The sequence below is a fragment of the Solanum stenotomum genome, chromosome 1 (genome assembly GCF_019186545.1).
Source record: "Solanum stenotomum isolate F172 chromosome 1, ASM1918654v1, whole genome shotgun sequence".
In the NCBI taxonomy this organism is placed as follows: domain Eukaryota; kingdom Viridiplantae; phylum Streptophyta; class Magnoliopsida; order Solanales; family Solanaceae; genus Solanum; species Solanum stenotomum.
The window spans coordinates 7,725,487-7,742,668 of NC_064282.1; the positions used below are offsets into that span (position 1 = coordinate 7,725,487).

The 17,182-nt window shown below is 36.9% G+C and overlaps 3 protein-coding genes across 6 annotated transcripts; 1 reads left to right on the forward strand and 2 right to left on the reverse strand.

The window, feature by feature from the left end:
• The first annotated feature begins 860 nt into the window (after window positions 1–860).
• On the forward strand, window positions 861–8,376 carry LOC125853720 (uncharacterized). Its single transcript, XM_049533454.1, has 11 exons — window positions 861–1,285; window positions 2,079–2,203; window positions 3,150–3,594; window positions 3,696–3,811; window positions 3,940–4,723; window positions 4,889–5,341; window positions 5,445–5,633; window positions 5,731–5,952; window positions 6,490–6,811; window positions 6,943–7,132; window positions 7,271–8,376. The coding sequence occupies exons 1-11, from the start codon at window positions 1,088–1,090 to the stop codon at window positions 7,752–7,754; spliced, it is 3,528 nt and encodes a 1,175-aa protein (XP_049389411.1). The 5' UTR covers window positions 861–1,087; the 3' UTR covers window positions 7,755–8,376.
• A 158-nt stretch (window positions 8,377–8,534) lies between these two features.
• On the reverse strand, window positions 8,535–12,172 carry LOC125853721 (uncharacterized). Of its 3 annotated transcripts, none has more exons than XM_049533456.1 (5): window positions 11,617–12,159; window positions 10,526–10,722; window positions 9,708–9,806; window positions 9,376–9,427; window positions 8,535–9,051 (listed from the first exon to the last, which is right to left on the reverse strand). In XM_049533456.1, the coding sequence occupies exons 1-5, from the start codon at window positions 12,053–12,055 to the stop codon at window positions 8,912–8,914; spliced, it is 927 nt and encodes a 308-aa protein (XP_049389413.1). In that variant the 5' UTR covers window positions 12,056–12,159; the 3' UTR covers window positions 8,535–8,911. The 3 variants fall into 3 exon arrangements, with proteins under 3 accessions (XP_049389413.1, XP_049389412.1, XP_049389414.1); XM_049533457.1 differs by having other exon boundaries at window positions 8,881–9,051; window positions 9,376–9,441; window positions 11,617–12,167; XM_049533455.1 differs by lacking the exon at window positions 9,376–9,427 and having other exon boundaries at window positions 11,617–12,172.
• A 1,110-nt stretch (window positions 12,173–13,282) lies between these two features.
• LOC125853301 (uncharacterized) lies at window positions 13,283–16,808 on the reverse strand. 2 transcript variants are annotated; one of them, XM_049532970.1, is made up of 5 exons: window positions 16,448–16,808; window positions 16,068–16,264; window positions 14,573–14,680; window positions 14,005–14,056; window positions 13,283–13,653 (listed from the first exon to the last, which is right to left on the reverse strand). In XM_049532970.1, the coding sequence occupies exons 1-5, from the start codon at window positions 16,626–16,628 to the stop codon at window positions 13,514–13,516; spliced, it is 678 nt and encodes a 225-aa protein (XP_049388927.1). In that variant the 5' UTR covers window positions 16,629–16,808; the 3' UTR covers window positions 13,283–13,513. The 2 variants fall into 2 exon arrangements, with proteins under 2 accessions (XP_049388927.1, XP_049388928.1); XM_049532971.1 differs by having other exon boundaries at window positions 14,573–14,683; window positions 16,448–16,807.
• Between the last annotated feature and the right edge of the window lie 374 nt (window positions 16,809–17,182).

Sequence of the window (17,182 nt, forward strand, 5' to 3'; positions counted from 1 at the left end):
TAAAGACGTTAATATCCTTTTAAAACAGATTAAAATACGATATGATCATACTCTCCCCCGTTTAATTTTACTTTGTCCAACACTTCCCGTAAAAAAAACTATTAATTAAGCAATTATTTTACTAAAATCATATTATTAGCTATATTTGCAAATTTAAATTAAAATACTAATATATATGTAATTATTTAAATTTAATTAATTAATATTAAGAACAAACAATAAATTTATCTTTATTTACTAAAACTAAATAAAATATTATTAATATAAGAATTCAATAAAATGAAACAGTAAAGTAGAACTTATGTGTTGATTGAATGCGTATTCACGTAATAAATGGATAAATATATTGCATGAATAATGATATTAAAGGTCACTCAAAAATTATCTCAGAATTAAATCTTCTTTATCTATCACACTAAATGACCCCTACTCTTTTAACTAATCTTGACTATGAATCTTTAATATAAAAAAATCCTTTATAAAAAGCTACATTCTTGAATGATGCCCAAATGACTTCGAATTAATCTTACTATGAAAAATGGAAAAAAAAAAGAAAAGAAAATACGGTAAAGTAGAAACATAAGCAGTGACGTGAGCAAAACGTTAAAAAATGAACGAGGAGGGTTAAAACTGTAAAATACCAAGAAAGACCCATACCTTCAGGACGGAGTACCGTTGTGGGACAAAATAATGACGTGTCAGTCTTTCAGGATAAGAAATCCTCTAATATTCCAACACGCCTTTCCTTCATTTAACAATTAACACGCACTTACACATTTGACACACAAAAGCGATTCCATTATATTTTGCTTTTCTTTTTTATAAATAGAAAAAGCAAATCAACAAAAAGCTCCCAAATTACATTTTACAAAAAATAAAAAAACTCTCTCTCTCTCTCTCCTTCACAAAATCATCGGGACTTTTCCAGAAATTCAAATTTCAATTTCTCTTTAAAAAAAAGGTTTAAATATTCATCGTTGTAATAATTATTGTAATATTCATAGATCAAAGTTCAAGTTTCGAGAAGTGATTTGATCGTTTGGTTATTTGGAGATTTGATTTGTTTATTTTTATTTGGGAAATAGAGATGGAAGTGGAGTCGCCGGAAAGAGGGAAGATAGGTGGAATAGCGATTGAAATTCCGGCGAGTGATGACGGAGAAACGATATGGTCGCCGCCGAGGGTTCCACCTAGGCTTCTTCAAAAGTTATCGGAGCCTAAAACTTCTTCTCCTACTGCTGAAGAAATTGAGGCTAAGCTTCGTGGCGCCGATCTTCGTCGACAGGTCTATAACTTTTTCCGATAAGCTGTAGACAGTCGATAATTATTTTTTTATCTTTCTATTTTAAGGAATTACACGGAATTAAAATTGATTCTCTTTTTGCTTCTACTTCCATGTTTTTAGTTAACTGTTATAGTGATTTATTTTCCAATTTGAACATGTCGTTGTTGTTTTTGGAATTATTAGTAAAGTGCATGATGATTAGCTTTCAGATATTCTTATTACTTGTAGGATCAGTTTTGTTCAAAGTCCTGGTTTTGATCAAGTATATATTTTTTTATGTAGTGAAATAGCTTTCCCTTTGTTGTAAAATTTCCTCTCGTTCGTACGGTTGTTTGTTGTGTTTGGTAGAGGTGTGCGATTCTTTCCTTTGTGTTACAGTTTGTTGTTAGGTGACGAAGAAAAAGACCATTTTCTGGTTTTTGTTCATCCCTTCTTATAAAATATATTCAATCAAGCAATCGACTAAAAACTCAATCCTGTATCTGTTGTGAATAAAAAGTTACGTTCAGATGTTTTCTTCAAAATACAATATTGATGATCCATAGTTCCACTGCTACCTTTATATTTTACTAATATATGTTCCCTATTTGCCTTTACATATTTAACTACTTTTTTTAGTTAATTCATATGCTAATTCCTGGTTAATTTCTTTATTTGTTGGGGTCCTAGAAGGTTTTTCATTAGCAGGAAGCATAAAGATGAAAAAGTTGCATAATGATTTTTCTGTCATGCTATTTCTTGATATATATTTGGATAATCATTCAATTAAAGCTTGCAATTTGGTATCGAGCAGAAATTCTATGAGTATCTATCAAGTAAAGCAAGACCAAAGCCCAGAAGCCCCTCACAGTCTCCAACTCATGGAGAAGATCTTGGACAGCGTCTTGAGGCTAAACTTCAGGCTGCTGAGGAGAAAAGGTAAATATTTTTTCTTGTATAGTTTTGTCCCTGAATCTATACTTATTGTGATATTTGTTCTGAGTAAAACTTTCTGCTGAAATCTTACTTGTACGTATTTGTGCATCTACACATTTTTTTAATATTACCTTGTTTTACAGAGGGGGCACTTTTGACAGTGCTCAGGGGTTCTCATTGAAAACTATAGAATTGTCAGCCATGTGATTCATCATAATTATGTAGACCACTCTAAATTATCACGTTTGGTAGTCTTTTGCCTTTCTCTATAAACCTTTTTCAGTTTGTTATTATAGCAATTGTGGGGCTGACATGTAACAGAATTATGTTCTCTTTGTTTGCTAGTCGTTCAAAGTATCATTTTCCTGTTCTTTTATTGTTCACTGTATTTCATTCATGATCCCCTCCTCTCCGACCGGCTTTGAGATTTTTTTTTTTTGGTTGAATCACTGTGGATGTTCACTACTTAAGCTTTGTCTTTTCTGTTGATCGTTAAAGAATATCTGCTTGAGCTTGTTTATATCTCCATGTGTACTAATAGTCTTCTTCTTTTAAAGCAAACTACTTGACCTAAAGAATCTTGTTTCTGGAATTCATACACTTCTGCTAGTGCATTTAACCAATATGGTCTACATTGAAGATCCTTTCAAATGGAACACAAACGCATCCCATACTCAAGTACACTTGCCTGAAGAAAAGAAAAAAAGAGATGAAAAGCAAAACCAGGGGAAAAATGTTACTTTGATCTGATGTATGCGCATAATCTCTATTGTTTGCCTGATTTTTATGACTAGTAGAGTTAAAGAACGGATGGACTTCGTGAACTGTATGATTGTTCATGTCATGCTGTTAAATATTAATCTTTCACAATACAATGAGTAAAATTTATTCTGTGTGACTTTGCAAGCCATTCCATTAATTTTGACTTCTAATTTCTCTTTATTTGCAGGATGAGCATTCTAGCACAGGCTAAGTTGCGTCTGGCAAAATTAGATGAGTTGAGGCAGGCAGCTAAAACTGGAGCAGAAATGCGCTTCAGACAGGAACGAGCTGAACTGGGTACAAAGGTTGAGTTGCGTGTACAGCAGGCTGAGGTAAACAGAATGCTTCTCCTAAAAGCTAATCGCCTAAGGAGGGCCACACTGAGGGAGAGGACATCTCAATCATTACTCCGCCGAATGGCTCGTGAGAGCAAGTATAAAGAGCGAGTGCGTGCCGCAATTTGTCAAAAGCGTGCAGCTGCTGAGAAGAAGAGGATGGGATTGCTAGAAGCTGAAAAGAGGAGGGCATGTGCTAGAGTCATGCAAGTTCGGAATGTTGTGAAGTCCATTTCTCACCAGGAAGAGGTCAAAAGAAGGGAAATGCAAATTAAAATAGAAGACAAGCTGCAAAGGGTAACAACATATTTACTTGATTCAAGTTAAATAAATTTTAATGATTATGTCCTCTGTATAATGTGACACTTTCTGTCACTTTGCCACCTGACAATGAACAGGCAAAGAGACAAAGAGAAGAATACTTGATGCAGAGAGGTAAAGCACATAATTCCTTTTGTGACAGTTATGACGAGATACATGACCAGGCTGACCTGCTTTCAAGGAAATTAGCAAGGTAAGGGAGCAAACTCTCTTTCGTTATGCAAATTGTCTTGATATAACTGAGCTCATTTTCGTAGTTGCATGAAATACTGTCGATAAGATGTACGGAGGTGATGATATCTTGTAAGTATCCTTTTCCAGGTGTTGGAAGCAGTTCCTTACACGGGGAAAGACGACCTTCCATCTTGCAAAAGCTTATACTATGCTGAGTATTAACGAGAATGCAGTTAAGGTAATGCCATTTGAGCAGCTAGCAATGAAGATTGAATCACCTAATACACTACAGAGAGCGAAAGGCTTGCTCGATCGGCTTGAGCTTCGCTTCAAATTGTTGCGTGATGTTGACAGTGCCACAAGTACCATTGGTTGGGGCGATATTGATCATCTTCTCAACCGAGTAGCTACACCCAAAAAGAAGGCTACACCAAGGAGATCTCTGCGCAGTGGTGGGGCAAAAAAAACAGTATCCAACTTACCAGCAGCCAAAACTCCAGTCAAGTTGTTGAGGTATCCAGTTCGAATCGTGCTGTGTGCATATATGATTCTAGGTCACCCTGATGCAGTGTTCAGTGGTAAAGGGGAGCGTGAGATTGCCCTGGCCAAATCTGCTGAAAAATTTGTCAGAGAGTTTGAACTGCTGGCAAGGATAATATTGAATGGCTCCATCCAGACTTCCGATGGGGATACTGATTGCGGATTGGCAAGGCGCAGGACCTTCAAGTCGCAGCTCACAGAGTTTGATTCAGCATGGTGCTCTTACTTGAATAGCTTTGTGGTGTGGAAGGTTAAAGATGCCCAGTCTTTAGAGGAGGATTTGGTTAGAGCTGCTTGCCAGCTTGAACTCTCCATGATTCAAAAATGCCGGATCACTGCTGAAGGAGATGGTGGTGCTCTTACTCATGATCTGAAGGCTATCCAGAAACAGGTTTTTAACCCCTAGATTTTATTTTTTCTTGCTTGAAGAAGTTGTCATTCCTTCAGTATCTTTAGATTCCTTATATTAGCTTTCTTGGTTCAGAAAATGTTGCTTCTATCAAAAAGATTCATTCTTAGCGAGCATAATTTTTGAGACATCATTCCTGTCATGTAGGTGATTGAAGATCAGAGACTTCTAAGAGAAAAAGTGCTTAATATTAGTGGAGGTGCTGGTATTGAACGGATGGATAATGCAATTTCTGACGCACGAAACAAATACTTTGAAGCTAAAGAAAATGGAAGTCCTGTGGGCTCTCCAATTATGCAGTCAGTATCTCCAAGCCCAATTGCTCTCGCAGGTGCCTCTTCTTCTCTTGGGGGTTCAAATAAAGGAGGGAATTTGCTTGAGGTGAGTGATCAGAAGCCAAACCATGTGGTGCGCTCCTTATTTAGGGATGAACTACCTTCAAAAGTCGGTTCTTCTGCCAATAACAGCTTGCAGTCATCCCATACTGATGAGGGATTGGTAATGGAGAATGAATTAATTGTGAACGAGTCACTTCATGGTCAGCGTCTTGAATTTGCTGAGTCTTCAAAAGTTGCTGATAAATACGATAATAGTATTAAGGTAGGTGCATTCTTACATCTTGATTTACTAAACCATAGCACATTTGGTTTGGAAGGGACAGCAGAAACTTTTATTGATTTGTTCTGCCCTGATGACCTTACAGGACAAAGTTAGAGAAACGATGGAGAAGGCTTTCTGGGATAGTGTCATGGAATCCATGAAAAAGGATGAAAATAGATACAATCGAGTTGTTGATCTAATGAGAGAAGCAAGAGATGAACTTTGTAGTTTGGCTCCTCAGAGCTGGAGACAAGAGATTAGTGAAGCTATAGATATAGACATTCTCTCTCAGGTACCTCCCTGATCATTAAGGTCATGTGTCTGCTTCTTTTTACCTTATGATACTAGTAAGTTCTTTATCCATCTAACAATTTGCCTTCCTTTTTTAGTTGTTGATCTCAGGCAAACTCGACATGGATTATCTTCACAAGATCATGGATTTCACATTGGTCACTTTGCAGAAACTATCCTCTCCAGCTAAGGAGGATGAGCTAAAAGCAAATTGTCAAAAGTTATTTGGAGAACTAGCTGATATATGTATGGATGGGTCAGAGAATTCATTTATCCTGGCACTAGTTAGGGGTTTGCGTTTTGTACTGGAAGAGATGCAGGTAAATAAATTTCTGAACATCTTTCATTCTTTCCTTGGTTTAAACATCACATCTATAGACTATAGACTAACTTTGTGGATAGTTCAGCAAGAGAGTATTGTTTCAAAGTACCGTTAGAGGACCAGGGATTGATATTGGTAGTACTATAGATATATACAGACGTTTTATTTTCTTGGTATCTCTTTCTCTCCTCTTCCTCCCATCTCTTTCTATGCATGCTGCAGAATCAGGGGAGCACAAATCATCTGTAAGACGATAGAATTATAGCATTTATGTAGGTCTAGAATAGGACCTATTTCACATTCCAAAGAAAGTGTCTTGGATGCAAGTATATTCTATTCTGATACAGGGTGTTCTGGTGTTTGAATTGATCTTGAAACATAATTGTTGTACCACATTGCTTAACAAACAAGTCTATAGACTAGAAATTTTCCGTCAGCTATATCTTTGAGGATTTTTGTGCTTCCAATTCTGCTATCTCAGTATTTTTCTTAACCCAGTATAAGGTGTCTGACATTCCCTCTTTTTTTTGTGCAGCTGCTGAAACAAGAAATAAGCAAGGCAAGGATTAGAATCTTGGAACCAATTCTCAAGGGACCTGGAGCTTTAGATTATTTGAGGAAAGCTTTCACCAAGCGTTATGGTCTTCCTTCTATGGCTATGACCACCTTACCCTTGACATGGCAGTGGCTTTTATCTGTCAAAGATTCCATGGACCAGGAATTTAATGAACACAAGGAGGCTCTATCCAGCCTGACAAGTGGACAAGATCGTTTCCTTCCTTCCGCCACCCTTAGAACTGGAGGAAGCTTTTCAGTTAAAATGAATAAGAACCATGCTTCACCTTTGACCTCTACAGGTTGGTTACCTCAGAGTCAGCCCCTTGCTTTACCTCTTTAAATTCCAAACTGCATCAGATCAATTTGGAGCATTCAGCTGCCTAGAATTCCTGCATCTTTTACCTTATTAGACTCTGTCTCTTCTTTTCAGAAGCTGTAGATGAATGCCAAGAATGCACGGGTGACAAGGTTGATTTATTGGTGAGGCTGGGATTGTTAAAGTTGGTAAATGCAGTATCTGGTCTGACGCAAGAAGGATTGCCTGAAACTCTGCAGCTGAACTTTTTTAGACTAAGGGCTACTCAGGCAAAAATCCAAAAGATCATCGTAATAGCTACCAGGTAACTGTTACTCTATATCATTCCCCTCTCCCTCTCTGGGAAGGAAAGTACAGAGGTTCTGACATGAGAAATGCTCTTATTTTGATATCTTACTTGCCCTTTGATGATCTACTTATTGACTTGATTATGATTCTGCAGCATTCTAGTCCAAAGACAGGTTCTTCAGAGTATGCAAATGGTATTAAGTGCAGCAGATATGGATAAAATTGTTCGAGGAAGTGCCAAAGCTCTTTCTGAGCTCCTTGACTCCAACAATGAAGCTGGTATTCAAGAGATCATCTCGACACTTGTCAAACCTTTGGAGCATGGCGACAATGGTACTGATGAGATGAAGCTTCAGCAGATCAAGGAGATCATAGCAAGGATGTTATCCAAGAGCCTGCAAGCTGGGGATGCTATTTTTGTGCATGTAGCCCGGGCAATATATTTGGCTGGAAGGGGAGTTGTACTTGGGGGAACTGGAAGACAAGGAAGAGAATTGGCTGAAGCTGCTCTACGGCAGGTGGGAGCAACTGTTCTAATTGATGAGATTGCGGATGCCACCTCTGTATTGGTTATGGCAGCACATGTGACAGTGAATGTTCATGGTCCTTGGTATGCACAGTTAGTAGATAATATGTGAAGGTATTTAACATTCTTTTGTATATATCAGGGCATGTAGTTATTATTCTGTATTATCTAGCTGTGAATCTCAGTCACCCTAGATTGAAGGTTATTGTTACTGTAGTAATGTGACTGGAAACCTAGAAAATGTAGATATTTGCTGAAATAAGGGTCAACTTATGCTTGCTTGTATGTATATACATTTTAAGTTTGAGAAATAATTTGAATGCAGATTGGATGAAAAAATCTGTACTGTGAATCTGTGATGCACTACTACAACAGGAGCCTAATCCAGAAACACCAACTGTTATTAAATTGGTGTTATTCTTCCATAGCTTCCTGTGTTCTCACAGATGCTCCGAAGATAACATTTGGAATGATCCATTCACTCTGCTTATTATGTGTTGCCTTTTCAACTAATACAAAAACATCAGATGTTGTAATGTCGAGGTGTGCATGAAGTTTGACTCGGACATATTAGTGCAACCCTCTGTTCCATCTGGCGGTGTATCGTATTTCACCTTTCTCCTCATTTGATTTTCTTCGTGATTTTTTCTAAAGCTATTTCAGTAGGCATATGTTAGTTAATGTATATTAGAATATGAGGATCAGTTAATGTAAAAAAGTTGCTATCATGTTCAGTAGCTTTAACGTCTCATTACAAGCTATGGATCACACAAAGAAGTAAATAAACCCTAGTGATACCAGATCCCTCCCTCCACAATGGCGAAGGGGTAATTTGCATATAGCTAGAGCTTGAAAAGATAGCGGCAGTAATATAAAGAAAACAGAAGTTGGCAAGAAGACAAACTCCTTAAACTTAAGGACACAACATAATAGCAAGAGCCTGTAGAATAGGTCTTGTTCAAGGTAAGGTAATAGACTCATCATTAGTACAACAAGCCGGTAGTTTTCTAATGAGACTATATTCCATTCAGATTCAAGAATATATGACGGAAGTGGAAAAGCGATCAACTAAATGAGTATATACATCATAACACTACATTCTATACAGACTGGCAGGTAAATGTAAGCGAACTGCATCATAAGGCAAGACCATCTCAAACTCTGCAAAAGCGCACAACCACAAAAGCAGAGGAAGATCCTTATAAATCCAAAATCTTCAAGCTCCACAGTGAGTTGACGACAAATATCTGCTTCACCAGCCGGCAGCTGTCAATGACCAGCAAAATCAGCCTCAGCCATTTCCCTAACATGGTGGAAACGCCTTCGTCGAAGATACAGCCCAACCAAATATAACACTGAGGATAGTGCAATGGCAGAATAATCAAACACATCAATGACATTTTGACGGCCTGCAGTGAGATGGCAATAAAAAAAAGGTCAATGCAAAGAGAAATGCATCTTGAGTTCTTCACCACCAAAACTACCCAATAGCACTCCAGCATGCAGGAAGGGTGAGAAAAGAAGAGCTCTCACAGCAATAAATAGAGGTCTAATAGTGAAGACAGCCAAAAAATGGATTTTCTCAGTTTCTGTTTACCTTTCAGTCCCTGTAATGCAACATAGAGATTCATAGTTTATATACTTGTATTAACAGACCAATCTTACAACAAAATTGCCCAATTATTATTCTTCAAAATCTACACCCATCAAGTTCAACTAGCAGATGTGTGTACCTATTCTGAGAAAATCAAAGGGGCTGAATGTGTAAAGGAGTCCCAGGAACATCTGCAAGAAATTATCTGCTTCAGCGGATAAGTTCAAGAAATGATGTTACTAAAAATAATAAAGAATAGAATGACAAGGTAGATAAAGATAGCAAATCAGAAAGAAACCTTAACAACAATTTAAGGCCAGAAAACTGATAAATAATGAGAATTTGTTGTTCGCTTTGGAACTAATTGAGGGAGAATATTGAGGCTGTAGAGCCATAAAACCAAATACTACAGATAGCTGATTAAAGTAGCAATGTAGCAGTCATTGCATTAAGCTGTCAAGACGAACTTACAGCAAAAATACGCAATTTGTTCAAATGAGCACCAGGCCTGTCAGGATTCATCATTTCATTAAACACTCTCTTCACGTAAAAGGGCAGTCCAAGCACCTTCTGCAGAAAATAGAAAGAGAAGGGCAAAAATAAAGAAAATGTGGTGCTCTGCTATTACTTAATGGTAAGCCAGTAATTATGTCTCACAAAGTGAAGGATTAGAAACCACTGAAAATATTTCTCTGCTATTATTCAAGAGAGAACAATTTAAATAAAGACACACGTTATGTATTGCATGTATTTATTAGGTTGATGTAAAAATTAGGTGCAACTAACTTATTATTTTTACAAACCATAGATAGGCAAGAGGATAGCTTAAGCAACAAACCCGCAAAATATAAGACACACGATATGTGTATTATACTTGTTAGGTTCAACTAGCTTTGTTTAACAAACCATAGGTAGGAAGGCAAGAGGACTACCCGTAAGCAGTCACCACAAATCAGATCAATTCAACTCATACGACAAACATTGTCTGATTTCACAATTTGTATAATTTCTTGCTGAATTCATGAAGCTTACATATTCAAGACGTTATCTCAAGAATATTAATGACCTTTTCTTTCAAAGCACATGATCTTGAGCTCGAAATTAATGGATTAAACAAGAAGATATTCTGCTTTGAGCTTGAAAGAACCAAAGATGCACAAATAAATCCTAACTAAAAACATAGGAGACACAAGGTCCAAACAGATGGTTCAATCTGTGCTTAAAATATAAAGGATAATCCCATCTACGCAATCTAACATATGATAGAATAACATACGAGTCTAACGCACCAGCATGAGGCCATAAGTGCCACCTATAAAAAGGCGATTATACTTTCGAACTTTTTTCAAAACCTCAATTACTTCTGCATCCTGCTGACTATACAATGATGCCTCAGGTGTCAAATCAGTAAGCTTCCTCGAACACATGGGGCAGTTACAAGGCTGAAGTGCAGCACCGTAGTTCCAATACTGCAAAATGCAACCTCCTGCACATGTAGAAACCAAATTGTAAAGAATGTGTTGAAAGAAAAAAGTATTGAGGCAAAGCTTGATAGAAACAACTTCAAGACAAATAACTGTGATGGTCGACTAGACAAGACATGGCTTTTGTTGAGAATGCAATTACTTTTTCTCTACGGACATTCAAACAATTAACGTCAAATATATAAGAGTACAGGAGAAGCTTGACACCTCACTCTCCAAGAGGATAGGAAACCAGGATTAGCAAAATTATGAGATAACAGATCTCAACAATTCTCAAGGAGATTCAAATATTGTCCTAATCAATAAATTGCCATAGGAAGGATAATTTCCAACTACACTTGCATGACATTATCATTTTCTTCTCCTATCTAAACCTAGGTATTGACAGAAAAAGGGATTCCAAATAAAATAGTGGATTTAACCCTAACGTATTTCAGATTTCAACCAAACTAATGAAAAAGGTAAGAGCGATAGAGTAAAATGACTCGGACATGAGCTGCACATCGTTTAAAGCCTACTAATGAACCTACATAATTATGGTATTAAACTGGCTTTCCAACTATATTTTCTTCTTTTTTTAACAAATTAATCCAACTATATATATATAATTTTATGTGGTGCTTCCACATTCTCCACCGTCAATTTCCAAGGCGAGTTGCAAAATCTAAATGTAGTGTGATAAGACCACTATCCACTAGCTCTTCCTAGTAGTAACGAAATTTCAGAGAAGAGCAAAGAACATCCATCTGCTCCATATAGCCCCAATTCCTTCCAAAAATAGCAGCACATAATCAATTTCATGGAAAACAAATCTTATCCTTGATCTATTACAACAATAATAACCGCAATAAACATGGAAATGAACCAGAGACATTAAGATAAGCTAAATGTTTTACCGCAGTACCAGTGGCCACAGGGACCTCGGCAAGGAACGACAAAATTTCCAAAGCAAATTGGACAACAATCATCAGTAGGAGGCTTCTCCGTCCTCAAAAACGCATTCTCTGCCTCAACAACCACAAGGCTCTTCGAAGATGCACCATCCAACTCCCGACGGTCCTCATCCTCTGCTGTCGGTTCACGATTACCTTCCTGCTCATCCTCTATCTCCGTTCCTGAAAACGACGTCGTACTCACCTCCTCCTCAGGCGACTTATATCCCACATCTTCCTCGTCCGAATTCATCACGGCGGCGGAGGAGGAAGAGGCGGCTTCCTCCTGTCGTCCATCACCGGAATCGGAAGCTAAGTCAGAAGGCATAGCTGGAGAAGGTGGGATTGGGTTAGGGTTTTGACGACGATTTCGTAAAGGAATACTATTGAGGAAGAACTTCATGATAGCAGAAATAATGGAAATGGAAGAATTTTTTATTTAGAAAGTTTGTTTTTATATATGCGGAAATATTGATGACCTGCCGGAAATTTTGATCCTAGTCGCACACTTTCCAGCATCACCTTTCTGGTCTTATCCTTTTCTTGTTTTTACATCTTTCACGGGAAACGTCATTTTTACGGTTCATTGCAAATACTCTACGTTTTTCCTTTTTTAAATTTATCATATGCGTCAGCTTAAAAGCTTATAATATGTCTTAAAAAAAACTTTCAAGATTATTATTTTTTTTAAAATGTGAGAGAAATCAGAAATAAAGTAAATTATTTTTTTAATTTTACTACAAATAAATCACAAAGCTATATGTCTTCTCCACCCATTTTAAAATTCAAAGACTACTATAATTTTACCTTCGGGTGACCCAATGGTTTGGACTTGGGACTTCCATGTTGGAGATCTCAAGTTCGAAATTCCTTGCTTGCGAAAGCAAGTGATTTGCCTTTTGGGTCGAGCTCGTCGCACCGGACTTGCCTAGTGCGGGTAACCTCTCTTATATGATTTGCAAGCTATTGCATAAGACCGGGGGTTTTATCATGTGCACACTCAAAGGATAACGGCGGTAGGTTTCCCTTGTCGTAAAAAAAAAGAAAAAGACTACTGTAATTCATTAAGTTATCTAGTTAAAAATCAATTAGCCAAGTAATTTAGTATTTGTTTTTCAAAATTTGTTATGTCTTAAGGTTAAAGATATTTAGTTAATCTCAATTAAGAGAAATAGTAGTAAAAATGATCTGTAATTTCAACTTTAAAAATGTCGAATCACCCCGTATATGAGCTTCAAATTCTTTGATTATTTTCGCATTATTGTGCTAGAATATTTCAAAAAATTTACTTATGAGTTTGCCTAGGGAACAAAATTACCCAAGGGGTTACCGTATTATTTCAATAATGAAAGGGCACATTTTCCTTTTTTTCTTTGGGGAGAATCAAGCAACCTTTTTGAGCTAATTTAAGCAACTAGGAAATGAGTAATAATAAATCCAACAAAGCATATTTTATAAGAATAGCCCAGACTTGATGCTTTAACCATGGATGTGCCAATCTCAATAAGCAGGTAATCACATATCATGTTGTAAACTTCTGAAATCTCGAAGATTTCACTTGACTACGAGCTTTGACAATCTTGGATTACTAATTGGTGGGATACTCTAGTACCTACCAAGTTCAAATATGTACCAAAAGCACACTAAGCACTTTGTTAATTAGAGTTCAAGACTAATATATATGACCTATCAGTGGGAGGAGGAATTACGATCTCTTAGCTACCTACAAAATGAGTAGAAGAAAATGGTTTAAAATAACCTCCCATACAACCAAATATTCTGCAAGGGGATCTCTTTTTTTGAGCAACAAACATTGAGATATATTCACAGCAAGGACTTCCCAGTAAGCTGGCATAGGCTTTCAATCAGGATGTATTGGTAGAACAGCCAACTGTCTCACACGACGACGAAGCACCCATCTATGGTATAGGCCAACCAAATAGAAAATGGCCACCGTGGCAATAGCACAGATGTCAAACAACCTCCAGATTCCCAGTCCTCCTACAAACAAGTAATTTATCAGCTTACGTTCAAAATTCAGCAACATCCTGTCCATGGCTGCATGAAGAATCAAAACCTGGGAAGTCCTAGAAGTGAATTAGAACAGTTCTCTATAAACCAAACAAACAACTCATTCTACGAGATATACTTTCTTGTTTCATCAGTAAAGACTACTCTATTAAGTTGCATTGTCATGACCATATATTAATGGTATAAATGATTCTAAAATCAGCGCCCCCTACAAAAGGATGAAATTCTCCAGTGTCTAATGGCTGCAATAATCATAAAACTTAACATACATGCCATGCCATACAAATTTAGTTCTTCAATAAAGTATGACAAGTAGAATACCAGTAGGAATGAACTGAAATTCGCAGCTACAGTAGATCCAACTCAGGAACAACTGCAGTAAACATAAAGAATTTACTTTAAGAGCACCAATTGTGAAGAAAGAAGCTAAAGCATAAACAATCAGAAAAACAAACTTTACAATAAAGACGATTTATAGCATAATTACATCATAAAACAAAAAGGAATGCTCAATAAGATAAGTGGTCTTTTGGTTTTGCATAGTACAGTACTTAGATTACCAGTGTACGCGATATTCCACGGATTTTCCATGTCACTAACAACTTCACAGAGGAATTTAACCAAAATTGTCCTAGGGTACTTCATGAGAATCCATGCTTCACCCAGCACAGAGTACTTCCAAAGAATATTGATCATTTTCTCTCATAACGCAAGGTTGTTGAGAAATCATAATCATAAGAAAAAGCAACGAGATCACATGGCAACTCAAATGTGCCACTTTTCTAGATCCTCCAGCACTTACATAACTATGCATCCTTTCCCACATAATGTTGAAACAAGAATCCAGAAGTTATTGGAAGATTCCCAATTAACTCTTTAAAAAACTTACTGCAAGAATGCGCATCAAGTAATAGTTTAACCGAACTTGATCAGGATCTATCAGAGTGTCCATCAGTGCTCGGAGAACTCTCCGAGTTAAAAGTGGCAGTGCTAGTACCTTCTGCGGGAGAGAGAAAGAGAAAATATAAATCAGACATATCAGGAACATATATTCTGAAGTTTTAAAATGAATCAATAAGATCAATCAATCTGCTTCACTTCACCAATGAGTTCTTTCTATAAAGAGTGAAACTTCCTTAATTCCATTAGGTTGTATAGGCACAGTGGTAGCAATAAAGGGCTCAAAACTCAAAAGACAACAAATAAGCTGTAAGCAAGTATCCTCCCCACCCACCCCACACAATTTTTATTTTTAAAAACACTAATGACACTTGCTCTTCTAATTATACTTCCATAAGAACTAGGTTTCTAATATATATTATTCATTCTTTTTTTCTCTTATGAATTAATATGAGAAGATAAGGTAACACAGAGAGACTTTCCAAATCAAAGAATCCTCCACAAGTGTCCTTTCATTCAGAGAACTTCACTTTTAAGGGCTAGCTCCTCCAAGACCTCAAATCTTTGCTCAGGTAGTATTATCTTCTCAGTGCACTCACGAAACAAATTAGATAGTGTTTTACCGTTATTTAATTAAGCATAAAATCACATAGAAGAATTGGCTGAGAAGAAAGGTCAGCGACAATCTTTCATGAGGAACAAAATGCAAGGCCGCAGCACCCAAATATTAACTTATAGTCAAAGATTACATTATTCACCAATGCTAGTAAACAACTTGCATCAGAGGTAAGATATACTTGTGATATGCGTCACTTGTACTCAACATACTTGTACTACATATCTTTTTGAGTTGGGACCAGAAAGTGTTTATAGGAGTTATCCGCATCACAGATCTCTCCCTTTTGCTAAATGCCACTCTACCACATCAGAAAGAAGGGCATCAGACTAAAAGGTTGACTCTGTGACAATCTTTTATTCGTATCACTTCCAGACTGCTTATTACCTCTTCCTGCCGACTCACAATAGTTAAATCTGCACCAACTTCAAGCAGAATTTCTAAGGACCTCCTTGTATCTAATTAAATCCACTTAACTAGGGTAATGTTACACAAGTTCCTACCATATTATGCAATTAATTCATACAACAGGGGAAAGAAACAAAGAGAGGTTGATATTATAAAAGAATGAAGCGACATTCACAAACAGTAGGGGAACTAGCTAGTTAGGATACTATTATAAAACAATAAATCTTTGGCTGGAGATGATAATAGAGTTTTATGAAAATTACTGGGCGTGAGATGGGCATGAAGAGTCCCACACCAGCCCTTTAAGGGATGGGTGGTCTCTTTAATATGGCTTGGACAATCTCACCTCTTAAGCAAGCTTTTAGGGTTGAGTTAGGCTCAAGATGTAAGAGGTATACATAAGAAATGCACAACTGAGAATCACATTGCAGAAATGAAGTTTCTAAGATAGCAGCCTTACAAGAAAAATCCCATAAGCACCACTAATGTAGAGGTGATTGTACCGCCTAATCTTTTTAAGTAGCTCGACAACATCCTCTTCCTGTTGAACAAGTAACGATGCCTCCGGTACCAATTTGCTTATGAGGCAGCAGCATATTGGACACTTGCATCGCCGCAGTGTTGATCTGTAGTACCACAGCTGCAATATGCAACTAGCTGCGGAGCAAGGGAAAACCAGGAACAAGGAAATCATAATCTACATATAACTTATATACTTTACTATATCATTCCACCTTACTCAACTAAAGACGGAAAAATGGATAAAATGATTTTCTGAAAAGAAAAACAAACAGTAGTAGTAATAGTAGTATTAGTAAGTAAAGGATGTTAGAAATGTACCACAAAACCAGTGACCACAGTTTGTTTTACAAGGAATGGAGAAATTCCCAAAGCAAATAGGACAACAGTCATCCTCTGGTGGCTTTTCACTTTCCCTCCTCTTTACACTTCCTTCCTCCTCCATCTTCACATCTCCATCCTTAATCGAGCTAGAAATGTTAGGGTTTTTCATAATCCTCATACTTTTTCACAAATAAAAATTCTACAGTCAGCTGATCTCATACCACCCCATTAACTATACAAAAATCCAGAAAATAAATATCAGATCCTTCGGTTTTTGCTCTTCAATTTCTGCAAGAAAAAAAAAACAGAGTTTTTTTCAGTTGAAAAAGCAGAGTGAGGCGAGGTGGGGGATGACAGAGTAGTAGGCATATAGAAAATGCAGAGGGTAGTCACCGTGAAATTACTTACATGGCACGTTAGGCTACGTGACACGTTTCAGTTGCCTAACAAAATGGGTCCCACCTTTTTTGTCTTATTTTTAATTTTGGTTTTCGCTTTGGATCTCAGATCGTCTTAATTAACTGTTGCTGATTCAACTGATCTTATCTCTTTATGAAAAGAAAAAAAAAGTCAATAAAGAAGTAAAAATAGGACTAATCTAAATTAATTTACAGGGAAAAAAGTCTGAAAAATATTTTAACTTTAAACGAAATTGTTGTTACGATACCAAATTTTATGAAGGATATTTTACCCTGCACTATTTAATAGTGTATTTCAAAGGTAAATATATAC

What these genes read in the sequence shown, in the direction of transcription:
- LOC125853301 (XM_049532971.1), bottom strand. Translation starts at nt 16,628, where the DNA reads ATGAGGATTATGAAAAACCCTAACATTTCTAGCTCGATTAAGGATGGA. An exon ending in ACTTGATGCGCATTCTTGCA is followed by an intron (nt 14,057 to 14,572) that starts GTAAGTTTTTTA and finishes TGTTTACTGCAG; the next exon opens with TTGTTCCTGAGTTGGATCTA. An exon ending in ATTTCAGTTCATTCCTACTG is followed by an intron (nt 13,654 to 14,004) that starts GTATTCTACTTG and finishes ACTTGTTTGTAG; the next exon opens with GAGGACTGGGAATCTGGAGG.
- LOC125853720 (XM_049533454.1), top strand. Translation starts at nt 1,088, where the DNA reads ATGGAAGTGGAGTCGCCGGAAAGAGGGAAGATAGGTGGAATAGCGATT. An exon ending in TTCACCTTTGACCTCTACAG is followed by an intron (nt 6,812 to 6,942) that starts GTTGGTTACCTC and finishes TCTTCTTTTCAG; the next exon opens with AAGCTGTAGATGAATGCCAA. An exon ending in ATCATCGTAATAGCTACCAG is followed by an intron (nt 7,133 to 7,270) that starts GTAACTGTTACT and finishes ATGATTCTGCAG; the next exon opens with CATTCTAGTCCAAAGACAGG.
- LOC125853721 (XM_049533455.1), bottom strand. Translation starts at nt 12,055, where the DNA reads ATGAAGTTCTTCCTCAATAGTATTCCTTTACGAAATCGTCGTCAAAAC. An exon ending in GCACTTATGGCCTCATGCTG is followed by an intron (nt 9,807 to 10,525) that starts GTGCGTTAGACT and finishes TATTTTCTGCAG; the next exon opens with AAGGTGCTTGGACTGCCCTT. An exon ending in ACAAATTGCGTATTTTTGCT is followed by an intron (nt 9,052 to 9,707) that starts GTAAGTTCGTCT and finishes ATCTCACTGCAG; the next exon opens with GCCGTCAAAATGTCATTGAT.